Raw genomic sequence first — 26,658 nt, 5'->3', positions numbered from 1 at the left:
TTTTTCTCAACATTTGTTTTATACTTTTAATCTACCATGATATAATTGAAAATCAGATCTGTTTTATGTAGGTCAGTCTCAGACTTGCAGGTCTCTTTGGCCTTTAGAAGAATGTGTTCTCTAAAAAAATGATGGGTAGGATTTTACTTCTGGAAGTCAAATGAATGCAGTGTTTTTCTTTCAGACCAGGATAACAGCAAAGCGCTGTTGCATGTTTAAGTCAGCTGGGTGATGAGCTTGTCCATTTGACACTTTGATCGGGACTTGTTCAGCTGTTGAAAAATTTTCTGTCTTCTAGCCACACATTTACTCTGATTTTTAAAGTTACATGTGATCTGCCGGGATTTGTTATATTCCCTTTCTCCTTGACAATGCTGTAGTCCATTTGTTGCAGTAGCCTGTTTGCGTGCTGGTTTGATGCAGGAAGAAGAAAACAAAGTCAAACCACTAAGCTGTAGCAAGTCAGAGGAATATCCTTCAGAATTTTGAAATACATGAGAACAACTTACGTACTTTTGCTCATAAACACCCTTTGGACATGGAACCCTTCTTCCTCGTTACTTTTCTTTCTTTTGTATTCTTTGTTAATTAATGTAGGCTTCTTTGGTTGCAAGGCTATCTGGAATTGGTTCATTTTTAGTCAATCCTTTATTGTCATTAATGAATTTGACTTGGAGCAAATGAAATAGTGGCACATGTAAAATGTGAATGTGTATTTTGCAAAGTTTTATATAAGAACATATTTAATTTGTATAGTTGCAAGATAAGCATATTCTACTGAGTTGCCTGCTAACATAATGGTTTGCAACCAAAATAATTATTTAAATCCGAAACTTGGGGGCACCTATATTTGGAGACTTTACTCTAAAAAATGAAAGTTTTGATTTAGCATGCTAAATAAGTATCCATGCCTCATGTCCCTGCTCATGATAGGGGGGTTGGACTAGATGACCTTAGAAGGTTCCTTCCAACCCAAACTATTTTGATTCTAAGAAAAGACTAATGTATGTGCTTAACTGTGTAAAGAACTGGCATTCTCTGGCTTAATTAAGGCCTTATACTGCATGCAGAAATATAGATGATGTAAAATTGTGGGATCCCAATGCAGAGATGGGGTCCCCCCGCCTGGGGCATGAGTGAGCGCTCCAGGAACACCTGCTCTTGGCAGAATGAGGCTCAGCAAAGCTGCGCAGGGTCTGCCCAGCCCGAGAGACACTGGGTGTTGGGATGATGCTTCTGGGGGGCTCAGGGTACTTGAGGCAGCAGAGATTTGCTCGTGGAGCCCTCCTGCCCCTCCCACGCCAGTGGGGCCCAGGCTGGTACCTCTGCCTTGTCCCACAGCCTGCAGGCAGGTGTTGTGGGCTACGGGCTTCTCCTAGTCTGGAAATGAGAAGGGTAGTTGTGGGATTTTTTCCTCTTCCTTTAAGGTAGGAACAGGGTTTTTTTAAGTTTCGGAAGGGTGTCTGTGTTGAAGGGCATTTGGATGTTTTCCTGTAGCAAGGATTGTCCTAGGAATGTGACAGTTTTTAACGGAAATGCTTTTTTCTAATATTACTGTTTCTGAAAGTAATTTTTTCTTGTTTATTGTCAGCCCTCTAGTCCCTCTTCTATACATCCCTTTGTTCTGCTTCATCACTTTTTATCTTTACTTCTGAGATTATACACAGTATTGCCCCAAACCCATTTATTTTCTTTCTTCTTCCTCTCTGTGTTTCGCAATTCTGCTAAACTTATTCTCATCCTTTCCTCTTGCCAAATTTTGATTGGTGGTGGTTGTTGTTACACTTTCCTCATTATTGTTAAATGGTCTGTTACCCTTCTTTCCTTTCAAAAAATCCAGCTGTTCAGAATAAGCCAGGAGAGATAGACTGTGCCATTAGCCTTGGTATTTTGAGTAATGTTTAGCTACTGGTGAAAGCTGAAAAATCATTTGATATCCTTTTGAATATCTCTCTTTCTTCCCAAAGGTAGTGAGCAGTATTCTTTGTTTGGAGATGTAAATCTGAATAGCTATTTATTTTTGCATGATTGGAAGTAAACTATTTGCAGAAACTATTATAGAGGAATTAACCTGAAACGCTATTATCCTCTTCCATATAGTTAAAGAAATGGGACTGATTTGAAATAATTGCTCTGCAGAGGGACTACAAAAGGAAAAGTGATATTCAGATTAGTTTATTTTGGTTTAGCAGCAGGTTTGTTGATATACTGAGCATGTCCTTTCTTTGCAGATCATGTCAGGCAACAAAGCAGTGTACTGTGCAGTGAAATTGCAGGTCATAAGTGGGGTATTGGTGCAAAACTTTACTGCCTGATGGTTGGCAGACAGAATAATGTCTAGAATGAAAAATTCTCAATGTTCATGGATTCTTCCACCATTTATAGCACTTACCCATCCTCAGTTTCATGATGAAAACTTTCATTGCTATAAACAATTTGGAGAAAATACAATATACCTTGTTAAAATTCGCTTTATGATTTTAAATAATGACTTCTATATGGGTGACTGAGGCTATACTGAATAGAGAGGGGTCTAAATGTTTACCGACAATATTTTTGTCAATATTATTGAAGGAATGCAATGCTGTAGATTACCTAATGTAATGGTTTTTTTTCCCAGGACTTCTGATGGTGGAAAGACAGTTGGTACCATTGAAGTCAATCTTGTGAAGATGGGAGAGCTAGAGGATGGAGAAACAGACCACGTCACAACAGACTCCCAGGATCAAAAGGTAAAAACCTCAGTTCATTGTACAAAGTTAATCAGAATGATCAGCTGTACCAGATGCCTAAATTACTATTTCTGAATCAGTTGAAATACATAATCAAAAATTTCTGGAATAAAATACTATGTACACCTCATCTCCCTAAACTAAGAATTACTCTACGTTTTCAAGAAGTAGTATACACTATCCTCACTTTCCTAGTCTCTTCCCTTCTTTAGGAAAAAAAAAAAGTTAATTTTTCACCTCAACTGACTATATTTAATCACTCCTGATCAAAAAAACTGTCCATAATGACACCATAGATCTGATTTCTTTTTTCCTTTGGATAGTTCCTCTGTTTTGTGCCCTTGAAGTCCTGTTCATGTGGATTTTTACATGCAACCTGTGCCCACTATACTGAAAACCTGGAAAGAATGACAGACAGGCAAGCCAAAGAAGAGGTGAATCCCCTTGCGAAGGAGCAGGTGTACTGCTATTACACTGTGGTGCATTCTACTCTTTATGAAAAAAAAAAGACTTCAGATAATGCTGTGAGGAACGTAAAATTAAGGACTGCATTTTTTTTGTTTGAAAGTAGCATAAAAGAATGTGTTTTTGGAGAGAAGGGTCTTACTCTGAATATCTTTTCTGCTCTGCTAAAACAATATGCCTTTTGGGCCAGACTGTGAGGATAGATTTTACAGTTTACAGTTTTTTCACCATTCTTCTCAAGGGACCTCAACACCCTTTTAAAACAATGGACCAGTGGGACTAGTTCCAAAGAAGCCAACGCACACTGTGAAATTTTTCTGGTTTTGTACTATAAATCTTCTACAAGATATACAACATGAGCTGTCTTTTCAGCGTTCTCCTTTGTTTTTTTTCCCTTCCATTTCCAAGTGTGGAAAGAGACATCTCACAGTTATTTGAGATGTAATTAATGAGCTGTGTCTAGATTTGGGGAGCCAGAAGCCTTTAATAGCATCTTTCTAGGAGGTTGTAATACTTCTCAAGAAAGACTGACCTTGTGAGAACTGTATTTTCTGAGGTCTTTAAAGGAGTTCTTATGGATTAGTTCCATCTTGGTGTTGCATCAGAGAGTCTTGGTTTATATGCTCACGGTAAGGATGGAATTGTGAGAATGTAGAGGTACTGAATTCAGAGAAATAATTTCTGAATTAGGTTTGCTGACTCATTAGATAAACTACATGCAGGTAATTTCTCGTGGAGTAAGGTGCTAGTTAAATCCAAGACATCAATTCACAGAGAGTACATTGTGTCTTGCTCTTTGCTTTGTGCTCTGCAAGAGAACATCTAGAAACTGGGGAAGCCCCAGGATCAGAGCTCCCTGTCACCTTTAGAGGCTGTCTATTGGTGTATTTGGGTTACTATCTATTGGTGTATTTGGGTTACTATCTATTGGTGTGTTTGGGTTTGTGTGTGTGCTTTTTTTTTTTTCCTCATTTTTAATCCTGACTGTGGGAGGAAGTAGCATTAAAAATATCCATCCTGTAGTACATTTAACATAGTTTTACATGCGTTTGTTTTTCTATAAGGTTTTTATACTTTTTCTGTTTTGTTTTATTTTTTACACTAATCATATAGGTGGAATCTTCCAATTCACTTGTATAACAAATTACTTTTATCACAAACCATAAGCACATTTTAAAGACTTTTTGTGGTTCCTGCTTTTCCCTTGTTTAAAAATTCAGGAACTGTTTTCTGCCACTGTGTGTGGGAAAACTGCATTGTCAAAAGTAACCTCCCTGAAAGCACAGATCTTGTCAAAAATTATTTTAACCTCTGCTATTGTATTGGTAGGAAACCTTCCTGTCTTCTTATGGAATAGCTGATCATATTTTGCCATTTCCTCTGCTATAATTCGGATTGTGTTGCAGTGTACTGGAACAGAAATACGAAGAGAAAAATACAAATGATAAGGATTGGGAAGTTATATCATCAGTGATGGTTTTTTTTCAGTCTGCTATTTATAAACTGCTATGAATTTCCTTGTGACACCCGAATGTGTTACATTTGTGGTTGCATTTCTTTTGTAGTGTGCATTGGTTCGTGAATGTACAGCCCCTGAAGGCATAAGTGGTAAAGACAACTTGCCTTCATTAAATGCAGGTAAGTATTCTAATATGCATAGAAGATGACTGTTGTAACACTATGTTAGATCCTGAAGAAATCACGAAGATTTGGGGCAGAGTTCTTAAAACATTATTTAAATGATGAACAAATTTTTAAGATTACAATTTTAATGTTTTGTATGTGTTTGATGGTATCATTTTACTGCGAAGCATGGCGAAAACTTTCAGAAATGTCAATTATGCTTTCTGAAACACTGCTAAAATCTCCCACTCTGTCATTTTTACTGTTCAATGATTTTCAAGACTGTCAGTGACTTCAGTGGGCATGGAATTAACCTCATAAGTTTTCATCATGTCATTGCATGACATTCTGTTAAAGTAATTATGCATTATTTGCAACTAAATACCCTGGAGAATTAATCTCTCTCATAGCTGATGAAGTGGCAATTTCAGTTTGATCTGGAAGCTGAATGTCCTAAAATGACGGAAGCTGTTGGCAACGCATTCTCAATTCTAGGTCAACTCTGGGCTTCGGTGTACAGTGTTCCACCAGATCTATTTCTCTTTCATTAAACTGAGAAATATTACATGCTGATATGCCGCACCATAAAAGTTTTATTAGCCCAAGTTTATGAATCTCCATTACTCTGCAGTAACAATGTCACAAATAAGTTATATGGGTCATCTGTGCAACTACAGTGCTGTCAAGAATTCTGTGTATTTGCTGCATACAGTTGAAGAGAAATGTTACTGAAGTTTTAAAACCCTGAGTGTAATTTCATCATATGACTTCACTGATAGGAGAGGAGACTTTTTAGACTACTTGTGCAGTCTGAAGAAAGCACTAAAAACCTCCAAAAAATAGGTTTTTCCATGTATGTATGAATGCAGTAATTTTTCTGTATGATTTGTTGAGACTAGGTCAGAAGCAGAGCAAAATTTCTTTTTGAGAACTGCCTCTTCATCAGCTCAATGTAAGGCTAGATAAGTTTGTGAAAGAGATATTCATTGAGAATTACTAGTTTCCCAGGAACTACATATGGCTTCAGAAATTCCTGAATTGCAAATAGCTGGAGGCAAAGAAGAGTGTCTTGCGTCTCTAAGTATCTATTTATGGCTCTTCTTGGAGACAAGGTACAGAGCCAGCTGAACTCAGTGCAGCTGTTCTTTGATTCTGATTCTGTGTGTCACCCAGATAGGTGGGTCTTCAAGAAACGGCATTTCTGTTCAGACAAAACGTTAGTGATTAGCAACTGTGGTGGGTTTTGGTGTTTGTTTTTTTAGTTCTTTCCCCCTGCTCCCCATGTTGGGTGCATTTGATTGGAGTTTTCCCTTGTGGTGGTTGTTTTTGTGTTTGTGTCTTTTTGTTTGAGGTTTTTTTGTTTGTTTTGTTTTGTAGAGTTTTTAAAATTATTTTTGTTTGGTTTTGTTTTGATGGGTAAATGCTGTAGTTTGGCAAATGTATTTTGTTGGAACTGCTGGAACTTCCAAAGTAGATGCCATTTTTATGAATAATGAAATTTAGAGCACTTCATCGAGAGTATTTGCATGTGATTCTACAGTATATCTAGACAGTGCTTAACATTTCTACATTTATTACTTTTGTATACAAACACACAACAAGAATGAAAAAACACACCCAAAATTGCTAGGGTTTATAAAGTCAGGCATACTATAGGGATTTTGTCTTTTTTTTTTTTTTTTTTTTTTTCCTCTAAAAGTTGAGGTCAAAGAGCACAACTACAGATGCATGTACAAGAAATGACAGCACGCAGGATATTGGAAAGAGTTTTCAGTCAGAGGAAGTTTGTTCTAATAAGTCCTTGTTTCAGTCTGTTTCCTGTGCTTGTGATTTCCTCTTCTCACTCCAGTGCTGCCTCCAGGTTGTGTCGGTCCCACTTTTTCTATCAAATTCACATTTTCTTGGTAAATTTTAGGTGGTCTTTTTTGTTTTTGTTTTTTAAATAATGGCCAACCAGTCAGACTTCTTTCCCAGCAGGTCTCCCTGCCTGGGCTTCTTATGGATCAAGGCCCTTGGTGTTGCCTGGAGACTGGCTGTGTTTACCAGTGCTGCCCTGAAGTGTTTTTCACCCCACACCAGCTCTGCCCAGAAGCATATTCATCCAGTCTGTATGGATGACATGTGCACAGTTTTGTTGGTATTAGAAGCTGGGAAGGATGCCAGAATTGTCAATAAAGGTAGACCCTTGGTGCATGAGTGAGCTGTTAAGTTTAAGTTTTGAGGTTTTACATACCGGGATTTCTTTCTCAAGACTCTTATTGTTATCAGATCTGGATGGATTGTCATAGATATGGTAAAATGCACATCTCTGTAAAAGATTTATTGTCAAAATTTAAATTTATAAAGCACAGGACTTTCATAATTCTGACATCAAAGAACATCCTGTGTTTTTCTGGCCTCATTCTTTGTGCAGCTGGGCCATTTTAACTGAAAATTTTGAAAAATTATCAGTTTAAGGCAGACAAATTTCAGCGTGGCAAGATTAGAGGCAATCAAAAACAAGGACTGAGGGAAAAGGAGCAATATCAGTAATGTTGATGTTATCAGGTTGCCTGTAGTATTAATTGCCTGCACTACTTTGCCTCCAGTGTACATACAGAGCTATCTACAGTACAGTATATATTCTATATACACATGTGCTTAGTACATGTGTACACTGTTGTAAAGATTTCTGATTCTTTCTGTCTCATGTTGTTTATGAGGCCTTCAAAACATATGAACCTGAAAAAATACCCCTATGTGAATCTTTAAGCCTGTAGACATAGATGCACGTTGGCACTCTTCTGAAATTTAAATCTTAATGTAAGGAACTAGCAGCCCTCAAGTGAATTATGAGGCACTTACTCAGTGAGTGGGAATGAGTATCATATTTCATAATCTTATCGCTATTCCATTTAAACCCCAAGAGACTGAATTTATATGTCTCAAAATTCAGTTATTTATTTACAACACTGGAGAGTTCGCCAATTGTTTCCATGTAAACATATTGCACTTTATAAAAAAAAAAAAGTGAGAATAAAAGTAATTGAAATTAAATAAAAATTAAGAAAGTTGAAATTATTCTTCCTGAGATGGAATGTGTAATACACCTACGCTACAAAGGAAGATATAAATAGAAGCACTGTTAGTAAATTAGCACGTGATTGTGGTGTGCTTTGATCTATGTTCGATGTGGAACAAAAACAACACAGTATTCAGTCTTTTAATACTTTATTTTACTTGCAGGGGAAGAAGTGTGAAGGATATTGCATGGAATAAAAAGCACAGAGGTCTTTAAATTTAAAAATGATAATATCCAAAAATATGGATGGTTAACTAAATGACATTGGCTTTTAGGCTTCATGCTATAGAGAAAGGCTTTTATTTTTTTTTCCTCATTTTAAGCACTGCAGTTCATCTCATCTTTTTGTTTTGTTTTCAGCACTTTTCATGATCACTGTCTAAATTCAGGAAGAACTACCTTTATGAAACTTGTATTCATTTTAATAACTGGCTTTTATAAGAGCCAAACCTAGTTTTGCCATTTTTAATATTTGTGCGGTTTTACATGCCTTCTGGATTTATTTTGTTGACAACTTGTTGTAATTAGAAAGCAATTCTTATTGTAATTAGAAAGACAAACACATCTGATATGGAATCACACGACTTCACTATTTCTGTGTAAGAAAATCGTATTGTGCATCTTTTTTTTACAATCTCTAGCATTAGCAATACTGCAAATAGGATTTGTTTGGATTCCTTGTGAAAACAAAATTCTCAGGCTTTTCTCTGTTTTTTGTAAATGAAGTTTTCTTCATAAACCCATGGAGAGATGTTCTGGTTTTAAAACTTTCAACGCACTTGAGATTATCTCCATGTGAAAATTCAGTCTGGGAGGCAGTACGTGAAGAGTAGTTTAATAATTCTAACAATGGTAAAAGTCACAAGTTAGGATCCACTTGTTTGGAGTGACTCCTAGTTGCCTGTGCTATACCATGATGCAGTTATGTTACTTCTTTTGTTTAGTGTGGGGCTTTGTTTTGTTGTGTTTGTTTTTTTTAATGTGTGTGTGTGTGCTGGGTTTTGTTTGTGTGGGTTTTGTGTGTGTGTGTGTGTGTGGTGGGGGGTGGTTCTTTCTTTTACTGCGATGATGAAAGTGGGGAAATGGGAGGAAAGAGATTGTGGAGCTATACATATGTGGATTAGGTTCTCACAGACAAATGTAGCTTTTTGAATGTAATAAATTCTGTAATAGATTCTGAGTGCAAATTTAAAGGCTGTTCCTGGGAAAACATCCTTGGATAACTTCTTAGGAAGTAGAAATTAAAAGGTAAAATAGATAAAAGAGCCATTGTCACTTGAAATGTTAAAAAAGTATCAGCTGACTTCCTAATGAACAGGTTGTACTACCAAAAACCCCCACAAAACAAAACAACCACAAAACCAACCAGCCAACCAACCCCACAACTGAAACTTATAATCTGTTTTGGCAGGTTTGTGATTAAGAGAAGACCTGAATTAGCCAAGTTTCTTGAGTGCTTCCCCCAACATCTGAAGGTTGTCCTTCTGTGTCTTGTTAATTGATGATGATCAGTGCCATGTATCTACTTTGCAGATTGACAGAGGCTGTCAGTAGTATTGAAAAAAATATTTAATTAATTAGAAGAATCTCAGCGAAATAAAAGGAAAATAGGAAAGCATTACAGCACGTTCTGATCAAGTAATATAATAAACCCCAGATACTGAGTGTAAGTTGTTCACAGGCACAGGACTTGGAGATCCATTTTTGTAGTGGACAATAGTAAGTCTGTGTGCTGAGGATTCGCAAGCTGTAAAATGTGTGTAAAGGTGTTTAAGCATTGTGGTATTTGGGGTTTTAGTAGTAAACAAAAATTGATGTTATTCATATGCTATAGCTATCAATCATAATTTCATAATAGTAACTCAGAATTTGGTTTTTGTAAGTAAAATCACTAATAAGTAAAGGCATAATTGCTCTAAAAAGACTTCCGATTTCCCATCAAGACTGGTGATTAGAGATCTCAGTAGACTGATGGGAATAGAAAACAATACATCTGCAATTACTTAAACATGAATATTTATAGCATTTTTTATGAGTTGCCAACAACCATTTTAGTACAGATATCTTTGAATCTGTGGTGCTATTTTAGTCCTTTCCTAAGGAACGTCTGTTAAAGAACAGTTAAAGACAAGACAGTTTGTGTACTTTTGATAACTTGGTCTGTGTTTTTCATTCTCTATAAATCAGTTTACATGGGCAATAATGGTGGCAATGAGTTGTGAAGCTGAAATTTCTATTAGTAGGTGTCATTTTGTCAGCAACAGTTTCCTCACAGCGCACACGGAAAATGTATTCCTTTGAGTTATAGACCATTCAGTGGCAGATCAATGGGAGCCTGATCTAAGACAGATTTTTCCAGAAGCCTGATAGAAGGTACTGTTGGAGGATTTGGATGGCTGTCCAAAGTCATTCTGAGTTAGGAAGCAGTGGATGTGTGTGTTAAATGACAATCATTTGTCTCTCTGTAAGCTTAGCAATGGAGTCAAACAAAACTATTCTTTCTCGGATGTCTTCCTGTTTGCTTTCTCGAAAATCAGTTAAAAGTAGGAGGTGGAAAAAAAATTAAAAGGAGAAAATAGACATTTTCCACCTTTTATTATAGAGCAAATGAATGGAAACATAGCCAACATATGAGAGCTTCAAGATAAAACAACATGATGGGTTTTAAGCAAAACCTTCCAAGACATGGAGTAGGTTAATTTTCCTATGTCAGGTTACAGCAGTGATATAAGAGCAGTGTATGGAACAGTGTGTAGTGGCAGTCTTGACCATGTCAATGATCAAGTTGCCTTTAAAATGGCTCTAAAATGGCATCCTCTTGACTGTCAGCTGATTTTAATGTAGCTGCACACTATCTATTTGTGTTAATGACTCTTGTGTGTACATATCACCGAGAAGCATCAGATCTAGCTTAACGCTGAATGATGCTTCACTTGTGCCATGTAATTTCTTAGCAATGTGAGCGATTCTAGCAGATGGTAAGTGGTGGCATTGACTATGTGTGAGTTCATTGTTTAATTGAGCATTCTGTTTTTCCTGACTATATCTTAAGTGTAAGAATAGAGAACATAATTTACATTCTCACTCCACTGAAATGCTAAATTCACAGGATATCTACTACGTGGGTAAAATGTGATTTATATACTACACCAGTAATTCTTTGTCCTTTACATGCTGCTATAATAAATAAAAAATAACGGTTTTAATAGAATTTTAATGGTTCTAAAATTAATTCTGGAAGCAAGGGGGGGAAATAACACATTATTTTTGAATGAAATTGCTGTCATAAATTTTCAAAATGTCATATAACCACAGTACAGTAATGATATAATTTTTCCTCTCTGCAGTGTTAAAAAACCCAATCTGTAAGTTATATAGATTCCCTACTTCTGACAACAAGTGGATGCGAATCCGGGAACAGATGGCTGAGACCACCCTCTCTTTCCATGTTCCTAAAGAACTGATCAATCTGCACATAAAGGAGGATATGAGAAGGTAAGGATGAAGTAGTAGTGGTAGTAAACACTAAATTTTATTGTTCTGATTTGGAATAATGTAAGTGAGCTAAAAATATTAATTTGTAGTATGAGACAGGCAAAACATAGTGATCTTTTTGGCTCATAATAATTGACAGCTGTAACTGAAAACAGAATTGATTGCTCAGAATTTTAAAGACTCCAGAGATTTCATGAATGTATTGGAGTGCGGACATGACTTCAAATGTGGAAGCATCAACATTTAGTTAACAATATAAATATTCTGAAAAGTTAACATTTTATAAAGAAACAACACATGCCAAGGACGTGAACTACATTGTAGCGTGTTTGTCTTTGTATCTGGGCAGTGCTAATATCACAGACAAACCTGCAACCAATGGGAAGTGACATTTGTGGTTAAAAAGGAGCACTGAGAATATAAATCACATTAATGTAAATTAGTTGGCATAAGAAAAGGATACCAAAGTAAATGCAAGTTGGAAACATTTGCTCATGTTTGGCCTTGTAACCAGGAGGGGCGTCTGAGGGTCACTGCAGTACATACAGTCTTGGAAAAGAGAAGAAAAGGGAGAACTAGTGTCCCTAAATCCTTTGTATATCCAAATTCCCACTGCAGGGACTAGAAACGGCAGCCTGCCTTGACCTGCAAGTTCTGCTGATATGACCGGGGGGAAAAAGGCAATATTTCATGCAGTCCAGGGCCTTCCCTTAAAGCATATCTTCCTTTCCCACTGGTAATAGACAGTGTAGAAGAATATACCTTTTTCCCCATTAAACTTGCCTCACACATGGGTGATCATCTGGGCTGATGGGTAAGAGTGGCCCTGTGAGCTAGTGCTGCATCCCCAAGCTGTCCTATGTGCTTCCACGCACACTCTCTTTAGCAGCCTGTCTGAGGGGGTTGCCTGGGGTTGTTTACAGTGGTTGATTGTCCTGCAAGAGGAGCTGCTTTTCTTTTTTATTCACCCCATCTGTTGCTTCTCTATGATCTTTTTATGCCAATAGAACAGCATGTGGGAGACCAGAATCTTGCTTTTAATAAAGTCAATGGACTGATACTTACTCATGGCGATGATGGGTTATAAAAATCATATGAGTTGTTATAATACTTTATTTTTTTCATTTAATACTGTATTTAAGCATTTATGGCCTGATCTTGTTTAAGAATAGTAATGTATAAGGCTTTTTTAGTAAGCAATAAAAATAGATTTTGCTGACTTGGACAGTTCTGCCACTTATTAGGTTTTCATTTACCCCATGGGTAAATGTCTTTTAAATGCTACGGGATTACTTTGACCACTTTTATTACTTCTACGTTATCCTCTCCAAAGACATAATGCAAGTAATACTGCTTGCTGTTATTTCATATTATAGCATTCACCTCCTTGCATAACGTCACAGTAAAAAATCACCATGGTTTGTTTGTTTTAATGGTTATTCAATACTCACTAAAATAAAGAAAAGCTTTGAGGAAGAAACATAAGTAAAAGTTGCTCAAGGATAGAGGCAAGTGGTTCTGATTTTCCTGGCTGACAATGTGGTTAGCTGTTCAAGCCTATTAGAAAGTGTGGGTGGGACAAAAAGACTGACTAAGTGATGTTATCAGTCTGAGGGAGGAGGTAAGGCCAACCAAGAGGAGCAATCACTAATGGTAGGATACCAGCAGATGGTGGGAGCAGGAGCACTGGTGTCGCCTGTCATATAAGCACTTCAGCTTTGCTTTTTGAAGCAATTGCAAAAGATGTTTGCTCTTGTGGACTCCCTACATGTGTAAAGTAGTAAAATGACATTAGGAGGAGATTGTTATGTTAGTTCTTGAACTCACACAAAACTTACGGTGTACCACCTTGAGGCTGTGCTTTTCTGAAGTATTTTTCTCTGAATCTTTTTCCCAATTAGCATTAAAAAAAATGTCTTGGAGACCACTTCTTAAAATCCTCTGCCTGTTTTATTTTGTTCTTATTGTGGCTTCAGTATAGTCAAGTCTGCAGCAATTGCCTATAAAAAAATATCCACGTGAAGTGCTAATGCCATTCAGTATTGTATTTTAAATGGTAATTTAAATTCCCTTTTCTCATGGCTCTTAAGATGTTTTATCTCTTGATAAAACGACAGTGTTCATTGTTAAACAAACTTTTCATTTACTGATGTGATACTCTGAAATAGACAACTTCTAAGGGTGTTTAACTTAGTTTTTTAGCGTGAAATAATGTTTTTAAAGATATGCACACATTAAAGGTTTTATCCTTCAAGTCTTCTTGGAAGAAGTTCTAATAGGAGTTATGCAGTCATTCTTATTGTTCTAATAAGCATCATACAGCCTGCTTTTCTGGTGTTTATTATGAAATTATTTCTGCTTGAGGTTTTCCAATTAATCCTTCCCCTGTTTTTAGTATTTCTTTACACAAGTCTTGTCCAGATATTTTGCATCTATCATGCAAGATTAGCTAAGTAGTTCTTTGAACATAATGTTTATAAATAAGACTTCGTGAACAACTCCTGTAAACTACTAAGTTGGTCAACCCATATAATCTCAGTTTGCAGTTGTAGACGTAACTTGTATTGCACTAGATCAGCACAGCAAGAGAATTAGGAAATTATAGTAAGAGTTATACTGAACTGGTATATTGGTCTTTTACATTTGCCACTAAAGCTCTTTTGAGTCCCTTGGGACCAAACTGCTTTGGCTAAAAGGAAATTCCACCTATTTATGTCTGAATTTGGCCCATGGCATTTGTGATCATAACCCATAAACAAATTTCAAGGATAAATTTCTGAACTTCCCTTGAACCCCCATTCCGGAATACAAAGCGCACTCAACCTTTCCTCCTGCATCAGGAAGGGCTGCCCTGTCCTAACTGCAGTAGCTTTTTCTTATGCAAATCTATGCTGTTTGTCTGTTTTCCAGTTTCTTTCTTGTAACATTACAGCGTGAGATAGAAATTCAAACTATCTGAAAGATGTGTTTTTCTACTACCTCTTAATATACAACTTCTGTTGTGGAGTGAAGACCTAGGTAGAAATGCCATGTGTTGAGAGTAGGCATTGATTTTTCTGGACTTTTGCATGTTGTTTTTTTACATTACTTATTTTTGAGCAAGCACACTGCAAAAACTTTGTGTTGATATAGGCAATAGCATAAAAAAACTATTCAGAGTAAACTTAACATCACTTCTGAAGCTCTTCGAACCAACTATGTTTAAATGGGAACTTTTAATATTCTATCCACTTAAGGACTTTTAAAACCTTACTTCAAGTAACTACCTAACACAAATTGTGATAGGACAAGAGGAAAAGGCTTCAAGTTGTGCCAGGGGAGGTTTAGATTGGATATTAGTAAGAATTTCATCATGGAAAGAGTTGTCAGGCATTGGAACAGACTGCCCAGGGAAGTGGTCGAGTCACCATCCCTGGAGATGTTTAAAAGATGTGGCACTAAAGGCCATGATGGTGGTGGACCTGGCAGTAGACAGGTTGGACTCAACAATGTTAAAGGTCCTTTCCAAGTTATTCTATGAAAATAAAATTTGTACAATTTTATTATGTTGCTTGTGTCATAAACATCCTCATTGTTACTTTTGAATGAAGCACTAGGGAAAAAAGAAAACAGAAACACACAAAACTTCTTAAACACTTCAGTAATCATACAATTTAATGATGCAATTAATCTTGCCACATATATGATTCCAAGCTGAAAGCAATGGAATTATAAATAAACTATGAGAGTAAAATATCTTTGCTTATATCATAGACCTGAAGCAACTTTGTATTAAGCTGATCGCAGTTTCCATGATAAAACAGGAAAATTTAAAAAACAACCAAAGAAAAACAACATCTAAAATAATTCTGTGCACCAGTGCTTGTTACTAAAATGTAGTTCAGGATGAAAGTGTAAATGCCACAGATGCCATTCTGAGTATTACTGAATTTTAGTCTCTTTGCAATCATGTGATGCAGAATTATCCTTTGCTGTTAAGTGGAAATCATAGAATTAACCTCTAATGATCATACTGTTTGAAGATTTACAGTCTTTCAGAGATAAATGCTGGGTAATAAAATATCCAAGGAAAGGAAAATGTTTTAAGGCAGGAAGGAAGAAATGAATTTAATTTAGCTTATATATTGTCTGCCCTTTTGGATAATAAAAAGGGGATGGTGGTAAATAGAAATGCAAAATGAACTTTAAAAAATGCAGCTCTCAGGAACAGTATAAAATATTCTCATGCCCTTGCAAATCCCAGTCTATTCTCCACATATACATGAAAGAAACAGGTTTTAAAATACTTTAAATATGTTTGATGGTGTGTAGTTTTTGGGTTTTGTTGTTGTTTGTTGATCTGTTTGTAGTTTTTTGTTTTTGTGTATGTTCGTTTGTTTTTAAATATTGAAAGAATGCAAAAGATAATCGCAACCTACTTTTTAGTTACCTGTCAGGTTGGGCTTACCAGAACCTGAAATAAGAAGAGAAAAACTGCTCCTGTTTTCCAGAGCTTCTAAATGAAACTATTCTGAAAGAAAAATATCCTTTTATTTGTTTTTTTTTTTTGTGGTGGTTTCTCCAGAAGGGATTAAATTCTCTTTAGTAATCATTTGTCTGTTTTAGGAACATTGCAGTAAGAAGGCTGTAATTTTTTGATTCATGGAAAGAAATTGTATTGTTTTGATTGGTTATTGACTGTATATCACAGAACCATAACTTGTGGTACAGAAAACTGAGAGTAATTTTATCTGCTTCTATTTTACCAAAAAAAAAAAAGAAAAAAGAGAAATGGTGATCCATAGACATGTACAGTTTAAAGTAAAACTTGTTAGGAAAAATAATTCCTGTGATCCTTTCCTTAGAAGGAAGCTTCTAAGCTTCCTTTACTTATTAGTGACTGAGGCATGCCCCAGAGCTTATGATTTATGTTTACTCCAAAGCTTCTATTTGATAAATATTCAGAACTTTGTCGCCTTTATAATATTAAAAAACTTTTGCAAATATAATTTGCAGAAATGCCTCATCTTGTTTTGAATCCTGATGAGCACTTTGCTTCTGATGTTTTGTGAAAGTTGATTTCAGAAGCTAATTTTGCTTGGTGAAGGCAAAAAGCTCTTCCTCTTTCTGGTTTTGTGTTTGTCATTTGCTTCACTGGGAATTGCATCACTGGATTTTTGAAGCTGCATGAATATAGCGTTACTTCACTGTATTCATACAGAATTTGTGGTTTATGTGCTTTTATCATATGTCCTCTAAAATATCTCTTGTTTATATAAATACGGTAATCTTTTCTACTTTGTCTTCCAATTTGTGAACATTCGTGCTGTGTCCTTGAAGACGCAAGTGGCTCTTCCTACTGTTCTTTTTTCTGAGACAGAATAATTAGATTCAGGAAAGTTCTTTGAGGGGGTGGCTTCTTCTCACTTTTCTTGCTCATCCTAATAGCTTGCTGCTGGTTTGATTTATTTTGATTTTCTTGTCACTGACCACAGGTTTTCCCCGTGCTTTCCACAATGATGTCTGGACTGTGGAAGCTAGTGGTAGTTTTGCAGAAACAAGTTGATTTGGAACAGGATTTCACCATTAGGACTTTCTTGAAATAATTTTTGGACACGATGCATACTGCTTGTTCAAAGTACTCGTTACTCAGTTCAGCATTTTGCATTTTCAGCATTGAATATGTTTCTTTTAGACTTCTAAACAGTTATTGTATCCTTATATCCCCTATACCCAAAGCGAAGAGAAAGAGTTTTCTGTTACTGTGGTCACTAGAGTGCATGGCACAAAGCAGAGACTGTTTAAGTAGAGATTATCAACATGAATAATACAGGAAATTATTTGTGCCTCTTTCAGGTATTTTCAGTAGTTTACAATAATCTTGCACCTGAGGTGTTCTTGGGGGGAAAAAAAAAGAAGCATGAATCAATAAAACAAAAGGCGAAATATTAATCTGAGCCTTGGGTGCTCAACCATCATCTGATAATAGGCTTCACTGAACATTTTCTTGGAACAAAAAAAATTGCATGTAGTTTTACTTCGAGTCTAATGGCAACGGTATTTAATTACTAGTAATTGTAGAAATGTATCCAGTCGTGTAGTGTTTACAGCTCTGTGGTTGCCCTGATGTAGTTGTTCCAAAAGAAAAGCACAGATGTTTCATTCCAGGTGTGGATCTTCCCCAAACCTGCGTGTCACTGTAGCAGGTTGCTCAGTGACTGCACTTTGGAACAGCATGGGTAGGCTGGGTACAGCTCAAGTCCCCTAGAGGACAAGGTGCCCATGAATTGTAGCTATGACAATCAGTAAATTATTCAGAGTAAAAGAAGTTGTGGGGTTTTAAGTAGGAGCCTTAAATGAAGGTTCATGATATTTCTAATGGTGCTGTGGGATCCTGAGGAGTCTTAGAACTTGGTCTTGGAAATTTTCATTTCTTTCAAATTGAGTTATGTTAGCACCACTGATCATTGATTAGCATGTTCTATAGCGTTTTCAGCAGATCGGGATCCAATATTAAGTTTTTCTGCCGTAGTGGCAGAAAAGAGTTTTGAAGGAAGAGTAATAAGTAGATTTGAATTTATTTATATTTTTTTTGTTAACAGAGGAACTGCTTTCAACCATAGTGGGAAGTGCTCAGTGAAAGCTGGCTTAATTAGTCTACTAAAGGAAAGAGTGGATGTGAAAAGAAGTGCCTGAGACGGTCTTAGAAATCAGCTAATTAGCTAGTGTTTGAAGTGGAGGAGGAGGAGGAATGAGGCAGCCTGTTTATATCCACATTCTGGTTAGACACAAGTAGGGCAAGATTGTTGAGTCCAACATGGAAGATATTGAAGTAATCAAGGCAGGAGACAGTGACAGTTGAGACATGCGTCTGGGTGGGATTTTCCTTTGTGCATTAGCTGAACAGCAAGATGTAGACAAAGCTTGGATTCAGTTCTGTAGAAAGGGTTGAAGTTGATGCTGAGCAAAGAATCTGTCACGGTGATGAGTGCGATTACCTGGTAAAGACTTTGAGTGGGGATTTTGGAGTGGGGAAACAAGATGAATAGCTCTATTTTAAAAATATGGAGTTTGCTCTGAGCTTGCTGCTCTGCTGCCAAGCTATTCAGAATTCCATGGCTGCCCTGGAAAGGTGAATCAGGAGCCAAATTTGCCCTCTGTAGCACCAATATATATTATAAATATCAGTTACTTCTGTTGCACAATTGTTGCTTGACATAATTACTGGTTGAAGTGTGTTTTTAAAGTTATTCAATGAAATAAGTCCTGGTATAAGTATTATAGTATTATGAAAACAAATTCAAGTTTGTTTTTTTTTTTTTTAAGATTGTTGTTGTGATTATTAGTACAAACTATAAACTTCTAAATTTAAAAACTACTATATTCCTGTAATCTGTTTGTTTACTTTTGGGAGTTACGTTCCTGTGCTGCAGTCTCATTGGTTCTTAACTTTCTGACCCCTCTACCTCTGTTTTTCTATTTTTATTTTTTTCTCCGTAATTTTTACATATGCAAGAGCTGTCTTCTGGAAGGTGTTGGGTTTGGAGTTTTTTGGGGGTCATTTTGTTGTTTGGGTGTTTTTTGAGACTTCCAAGAATTGCAGTGAAACAGTCTGCTTTATACTTTGAGGAAAATTAGTTGGTGGTGCTGTATGAGCTTTCTCCCAAACAGCTCCAAGTGTTTGAAGACTGAAGATCTTTCGTTTTCACTTTCTTCATGTAAGAAGGTGTTCCAGAGCATCCCTGGGACAGATGTAGAATGAACTTACTTTGCAACTGGGGAAGACAAACAGAAAGCCTGGTGTACTGTAACTATGCTTGTTTGTGTAGGAAATTAAAGTGATCTCTATTTCACTCGGGTCAGATCTCAAGAGTGTACAGGAAACTTGATAATTTGCTAAAGGATTTCCTGTTGGATTTTTCAGTGATGTTTGGTTACCAAAACACCGCTGAACACAGCTGTAAGGCTGAAGATTAAGTTTTAGGAGGCTAATGGGTTTTTTTGGTTTGAGCGTTTTGTTTTTAACACTAAAGAAACATGGTGAGGGGCCGTTGTGTTTATTAAACTAACATTTGTAGAAATGCTACTGGAATTGTTTATTATGTGCAAAAAGTATCCACAGAGTAGGGTGTATTGAAACAGCTATATTTTGTGTTCTTTGTAATGATGTTTAGTTTTCACAAAAAGTTACTTGCTGTGAACAGGGCGCTCTGGAGCCTGGGAGCTTTCTTACCTCCAGGGAAGAAATATTTCAGTTTGCAGTCTGTTGCATTTGTACAGATAAGTTTTGAACACAAATTACTGTATTATGCATTGGTTTGACATTCTTTATTGTGTGGCTGAAAAACAGAGCTGAAATCAGCAGATTTTACAAGTTTTATGAACACAGACCCAGGGTAATGATTTTATTTCAATTAGGAAGAGCTTTTGATGTTTTTTAACAAATGAGTTTTGGATTAATTTGGATGAATGTTAATGGATTAATTAGCGCCTACTCTTTTTGCATTTTGATACAGAAATCAGGAACTTAAAGACTTGGGAGAACTTGCTCCTCACTGGGACAATATGCGCCAAAGTGTTATTGCTCACTGTGATCAGATGTTGCGCATGTACCAGAACACTCTTGCAGAGCTTGGAAAGCACACAGGTATGAATGGAGCCTCTCCTCTTCGGGAGCAATTAAGAATAAATGAGGCTGATTGTTATTAAATCCTGCCATATTCAGCAGAAATGAAACACATAAAAATGAAATATTTGTAATTCTATTTCTGAGATAGTCGGAGGTGCCCGATTTCATCTTCCAAGTTTGTTTTGTGCATTCCTGCAGTTTTTCACAGTTCACATGGTACATGGTTACACAGCGAAAAAAAAAAAGGGGGGGGGGTTGTATTTTAATTGCACATTCCCTTGACTATGCTGCTCTGCTAGTATCAAATGCCATCTGCCAACTGAAACCAGCCTTAGAGGTAGTTTTGTCAGTTTTTCTTGAAACCTAATTTAAGTTACATTTAACAGTCTACAGGATAATGGTAAGATCTAGCTGTGCCTTGTAGTAGTCATCGCCCACATTGTGCCAGAAAAGCACAGAGTTATTTTGGGATGGGCAGCCTCTCCTCAGTCCAGAAATAGCAATACATAGTGCCTTGCTTTTTTTCAAGCAGAGATGGTGGTCTTATATTCTAATGTGAAGTGGGTGCTTTTCCAGTTAATATCTGCTGGGATCCTGTGGTCAGGGACTATAATGTGTCTGCACCCGGTTCAATAAGATGGTATCCATGACAAATCCGCACCTAACGCAGCTGGTCCTTTCCTCCTGTTGTAATTCTTACTCCTAAAAAGAACAAGAAAATACTTCAGAATAAATTATTTCTTCTTTTGCTTGCATGTGCTGTTTCACTCTATATTCTCACCGCTAGATGTTCCCACTGTAGCCTTATTCCCACAATTGTATGTGGGTAGGTGTAGTGGTGCATGTCAGATGTAAACACTGTGCATTATTACATATGCATCAGTTTGCAACCTAGAATATTTCTGAAAAAGGGATACATTATGACTATGAACATTTGTAAAAAATGAGGTGTAAACAATGATAACATCTTTTGAAATATCAGATATGTATTTAGGGAGAATTTACAGTATTTTCTTAATTATTTCTAGCTTTCTTGTCCTGTAAAAACAAACAAACAAAACTTATTTTGTGTGTACTGAGAAAAGAAGCAATTTTGTTTTAGTTCACTATACAAATAAAAAAGCATAGCAGAATAATTTCTTCTTATAGATAAATGTGCACATTTACTTTTATTAGAATGAATCTGCTGCATCTAGTAGGTGAGAGACAAATCTTTCCCTTCCAAAATAGACATTAAAACTGTACTTTTATCCTTTATACGTCATCTCCTATTGCAGGATTAAGCATGGTATTTCTCACTCCAGATTGCTCTGGGATAGTTTTCTTGGTCACAGGGAAGCAGGCGTCCTGCTTTAATGTATGAACAAAATCAATCTGTAACTGAAATTAAGCATTTTGGGAGCAGTTGATTACCTGCTTAAACATGGCGGGGGGAGGGGCGGAACTCATCTGTTACACAAAATGTTGTATAATAATTTGCATTTTGGTTGCAGAAGTGTAATTTCATGTATTTATGCTTGCTTATCATCATGAAAATATTGCAGTTGTGATTTTGGCAGACTGCCTGATCTGGTATGATACTTCCTATGTTTCAGTGTTTTAATGAATATATGTATTTGTCTAATGTTTTGCTAATTAAATTTTGAAAGTGCTCCATGAAGTATCGTATGCAAGGCAATAAATATAGATTACGAAGGAATCGATTTAGTAATTATCACTTGCAGGAGAATATTGAAATGACCTTTTGAGATTTAAAAAAAAAAAAAAAGACAATGTAATCTATTATGCATAAATCCTGCAAGGCCTGTATTTGTGCCAAGTGAGTTTGAGAAGTGGTGATGTTGAATGACTTGCCTTAGCTGTGGTTTGAGAGAACTTAGTGGACCAGGCTACCTGAGCTTATTGAAGAGGACAGAAAAAGAGTAGGAACATTTCTCTGGAAACAAAACGAAGCAGAAAACCAAAACAATCTAATAATTGTAGCAAAGATGAGAAATAATGAGGAGGTGTTAGTTTGAAGGCCAGTACTCAGGTACATACCTAACTCTCTTTTCTTCACCAGCCTTTTTTTTTTATCCCTGTCACACTACTGGTGAGATACTTGTTTCTGCTTGGAAAAACCCTGATTTTGCATCTTGTGTAAAACTTACTATGACATTCAAAAACTTATTGTGATCATTGGGCTATGTGACTAGGCAAGTCAGACTTCAGAAGCGGTTAATAGATGCAGGCTGTTTTGCAGAAGGACCTAGCACTTATGGACGTAATTCAGCTCAGTGGGAGCTGCACGTCCAAAATGGAATGTGATGTTGCATTTTACTGCATGCTCTGCAGAATGAGATCCTCCATATCTCATATTGATGCATTGTTTCTTAAAGGCTTTGACCTTAAGTTATTCTCTGCCATTAGAATGGATAAAATTATAACCCTTTTACTCAGCCAGTTTAAATTATTCTATAAATATTTGGAAAGCCCTTAGAAACTGTAGCCATGCATGCAGTAGACAGGTTTGAGGAAATTAATAATCCTGTCTTTATGAGAGGCGTGAGCAATATATTTGAATCCAGATACCAAAGTAAAGTTGGAAACAAAATATTAAATCACTGCTGCTAAAGTTAACAGCAAAAACACTAAGCATTCAATCAGCTGGGAAAAGCCAATATGTGATATGTCATTGAAGTCTATTTCTCAGTTCCTATTCAGGTGGATGTCAGATGGAGGCTGCATCTGTATTCTGGTATTTCCTAACTTGGAAGAGTTTAATCTTGCAACAACCATTTTAATAGAGGGAGTGTAGTTTTCTTGGTCCTTAAGTACAATTTAGCAAGTTATTAAAAAACAAAAAAACACAGAACCACCCCAAACGATACTGTCATATGGATGATATCTCTGTCTGCATTTGCCAGTATTAATTCCACTGCATGGATCTCTCATACCTGAGTTAATAGAATAACTGACAGCAGTGGGTGGTTATTATCCCATATGTTTCTGACACTAGAGCGTAAGAGATTCTTGTTTCACAGATCTTCCCTGAATAAAGGAGTAACAAGCCTTAGCAATGCTGCATGTGTTCTGTTCCAGCTCAGGACAGTACACTCCAGGGAGGTCAGGCTCTTCTCCCTCCTACTCTTCTTTCTCCTGTCCCTTGTAATCTGCTCTTATTTTTTTCTCCTCTTAGTCTGACAGTATTTCCTTGTCTCGGATCCAATTATTCCTTAAGCTTTGATCTTGGTCTCAGCTGAATTCTCATAAACAATCTTCCCCCTTTCTGTTTTCTTTCATAATTATTTACATTCTCCTCACCTGCACTATTCAGATTTCTTTTCTGATACAGTTTGAGTTCCCTTCACTGCTCCCATAATTTTGTCTTTCTGCACTTTCTAGATGCAGGTTTCCCACTGCTGTTCCTCACCACCAGTGACTCCTGATTTCAGGCTGTATCCCCAGGTTTCCTACCTTATCTGAATGTTTGACTCCTGTCACTTGCTTTTCTTGCTACCTTTGCCCTTAATCTCTGTTAAGTAATTATTTTAAGTTACTGAGCCTAGGTAGCAGCCTAAACAGGCTTGGCTGGTCTTGGAGCATCATTGGTGCCCTCCGGCAATGTGATTTGCTTTGGGAGGCTCAGTGCTTAGTCATAGTGGAACCTATGGCAGTTTCAACAGTAAAATTTCTAGCAAATCTTGACTGAGTAAATCAAAAAGAAGAATTCCAAATATTTCTTTTACCCTTTTATGCAAGAAAAGGTGGATCCTTTCCAAATACTTTTTTTTTTTTTTCCCCCTTAATCCTGTCTGAGTCAGAGGAATGTTAGTCCAAATGATTAATAATTGGCAAAATGATAGGGCGGTGAAAAAATGGTCTAAATAAATTTTGGGCTGCCTGAGTGAGATTGTAGCACCAACTCTTTTTCCTAATCTATACCCTTTTATTTTATATATGTGCTGTATCAAATATCTCCAGTTAAATTTCATTTTCATACTGTCAGACTTCAATTATATTCCTTTATACCACCATAGTGTTACTCACAATCTCATACTTTCAAAGTATGCAAGCAGATTTTTTTTCTGTCAGAGCATTGTGCTTCTTGTAATTCTGGCTTTTTAGGAAAAAAAAAACCCTAATTCATAGCTTTTCTTGAGTTAATTTATGTTTATTTGAACTTTCTAGAAAGAATTCATAGCCTAATCAATGTAATACTTTTGTTTTAAGGAAAAAAAGTTACATGGTGAAAATGCTGTACCATCATAGCTCTGTACCCCTGTGTTTTTAGTACAAAATAAACATAATGCACATTAACTGTGGCATTGTTTCCAGCAGACTGCAGACCTATTTCAGACACCTAGAACAAAAAATTAGCTTATTCTGTGAATTAAAAGCTGTTTTGTTGCTTGCAGTGTGGATACATGCTGAGACTCAGTTAGTGAACTATTCTTCTCCTAATATGCAATTACACATTAAAAGTAAATTAAAGAAGACTGCTATTATACAAGTATTGTCCTTGCATTAAAAAGAAAACAAAACATCTGCTGGGTGCTTAAGATAATGATTCTTTAAACTTTTGTTTTTCAGGTTCTTCCTTCAAATCAAGCTGTAGTAAAGGAGAAAAAACTTTAGAATTCATCCCAATAAATCTCCATCTGCAAAGAATGCACGTGCACAGTCCTCGGCTGAAAGGTGAAGTATATGCTGTGGAGGAATTCCCTAAGTATGATAAAGTTCGCTTTGAAATACAATTAAACTTACAACTTAGAGGTATGGTTTCCATTTAGCCCTTTTTAAGGTGCAAATATCTTAGTTTATATGTCCAGTTTCTAGAGTGAACGATAGATGGACACACTTTCAGATGAAACCTTAACGCCACAGGAGGACGGAAAGGTATTCTGTTTAGCGGGTTGCATCTTGGTCATTTTTGATTTTTCACTTAATGGTAGGAGACTGGCAACAGTATTGTTAAAATTTATAGTCTGGGCATAAAGATGCTACAGATAAAAAGCATAGAAAGCAATAGTAGTAAATTGATTTATATTTTCTTCAGTAAATTTGTGTGATTTGGGCTTACATGGATTTGGAAGAATGCTGAGGAGAAAAGCATATCATAGGTAATAGTGACTTAAAGAAAATTCTGACATGCATTTCATGTTGCATGTGTTTTGCCAAGCAGCGGAGTTCATACAGTATTGGCTTGTTTGAAGATTCATGCAGTATTGCTTAATACAGAGGGTTTCGGGTATGACTAGATGTTGCTTGTTTTCTTCTTTTGCCAGTTGGTTTGGTTTTTTAATAAAATTGAAACCAAGCTTCCAAATTCATTATTTACAACGGTGTGCCACTGTACGGGCTCAGAGTGTTTAATTTTTCACTTTATATAATGGGCTCTAGAATCTTCCTGTGTGGTTATTTCCTCCGTTTTGTTTTGTGTACAAATCTGGAACCTTCCTGTTTTCCTGAAGGGTTTGATTTCATTCTGTTAGGCTTGTGATTTCGGCTTCTAAAACCCAAGCTTTTGGGTTTGGATGTTGTTTGGAGTATTTCTAGAGCAGCTGAGTAGGTACTGTCTGTAGAGGACCACACTTCAGTAAATCCATGATACTGAAGAAGTGGCAGGATTGCCCATCCTCCACATGTTCCCACAAATTCTGAAACCTGCACCCAGACACACTGCTGCCCAGACTAATCAGAAGTCCTGAGTCTGGGGATAAAATCTGGGAGTCAGGTCCGAAGTTAAAGGTATGCAAGTGATGTCTCTGCCTCATCTTCTGAAGCCATGAGTTCTGGATACTGACTGCAGATCTTGGAAAACTAAGGAGTGGTTGACTAAATTTATTTTAAGTTTGTTGTTGGTTGATTGGTTTGTTCATTTTTGGGTTGGTTTTATTTTTGATGTGTTTCGTTTTTGCTTTGTTTGTTTGGTGGTTTGTTTTTCCTAAAAGATGAATTCCAGGGATGTTGTGCTCATTTTTTCTTCTACGCTTCAAATAAAGAAGCAAATGCAGAATATGTGTTCACCAAAATGTATTGGTTACCTACGCGTGGTTAAAAATACTCTGTTGTAGCAGCTCAGATCTAATAGTGTAATGATTCATACTGACACACTGCACAACGTTCTGTAAGATTCACGTTCTTCTAGGGCATCAGCTTAATTTTTCATTGTGTTCCATATTGTCAGTGTAGTGTAAAAGCCAGTCTTACCTCTCTTGTTTCTAAGGTGTTCTTTCCCCCTCACCGTTCCAACAGAGATAGTGATAGAACACCGGAAGTTGCCAGGATGAACTCACCAGCCAAGGTGATGTGAGTAGCACAGTTCCATTAAGGACAGTGTTACTTCTGAAGATAATATACCCTATTTCTTAGGAAGCCTTAATGAGCCCAGTGCTGCTTCTCCCTAAATAACCTTATTCAGTGCTGCGCTGTGCCATGTGAACATTTCCTTAGCATTAAGTGCAAATATCTCACTGATTGTGTTGAAAACACTATGAACTTCTAATAACTTCCAAAAAGGGGGATAATTTTCTATAATGTCTGTTTAGTACAGAATTCTGTTGCTGCTGCTTGCATGTAGTTTCAGCAGCATCCTTTAGAGATAAAATATTATATTTGTGTGTGCATACGAGCAAATTGTAGTACAGTAAGTAATTTGTTGATAAGTTGAGATCTATTAAAATTGCTGTCAC

The 26,658-nt window shown here is 36.6% G+C and overlaps 1 protein-coding gene across 2 annotated transcripts in view; it reads left to right on the top strand.

The window, feature by feature from the left end:
• Positions 1 to 26,658, top strand: part of INPP4B (inositol polyphosphate-4-phosphatase type II B) — a gene marked incomplete at its 3' end in the record, with an annotated part of 269,087 nt that overhangs the window by 162,817 nt on the left and 79,612 nt on the right. For both annotated transcript variants that reach the window (XM_080343115.1, XM_080343114.1), the window contains 5 exons: positions 2,621 to 2,732; positions 4,763 to 4,835; positions 11,229 to 11,376; positions 19,872 to 20,002; positions 24,557 to 24,661. In XM_080343115.1, the coding sequence (XP_080199241.1) occupies positions 2,621 to 2,732; positions 4,763 to 4,835; positions 11,229 to 11,376; positions 19,872 to 20,002; positions 24,557 to 24,661 (569 nt within the window). The remainder of the gene's footprint in view (positions 1 to 2,620; positions 2,733 to 4,762; positions 4,836 to 11,228; positions 11,377 to 19,871; positions 20,003 to 24,556; positions 24,662 to 26,658) is intronic.

Source organism: Nesoenas mayeri, assembly GCF_963082525.1.
Source record: "Nesoenas mayeri genome assembly, chromosome: 4".
NCBI lineage: Eukaryota > Metazoa > Chordata > Aves > Columbiformes > Columbidae > Nesoenas > Nesoenas mayeri.
The sequence above is the reverse complement of the archived record's forward strand: the minus strand, read 5'-3'. Positions and strand labels throughout refer to the sequence as shown.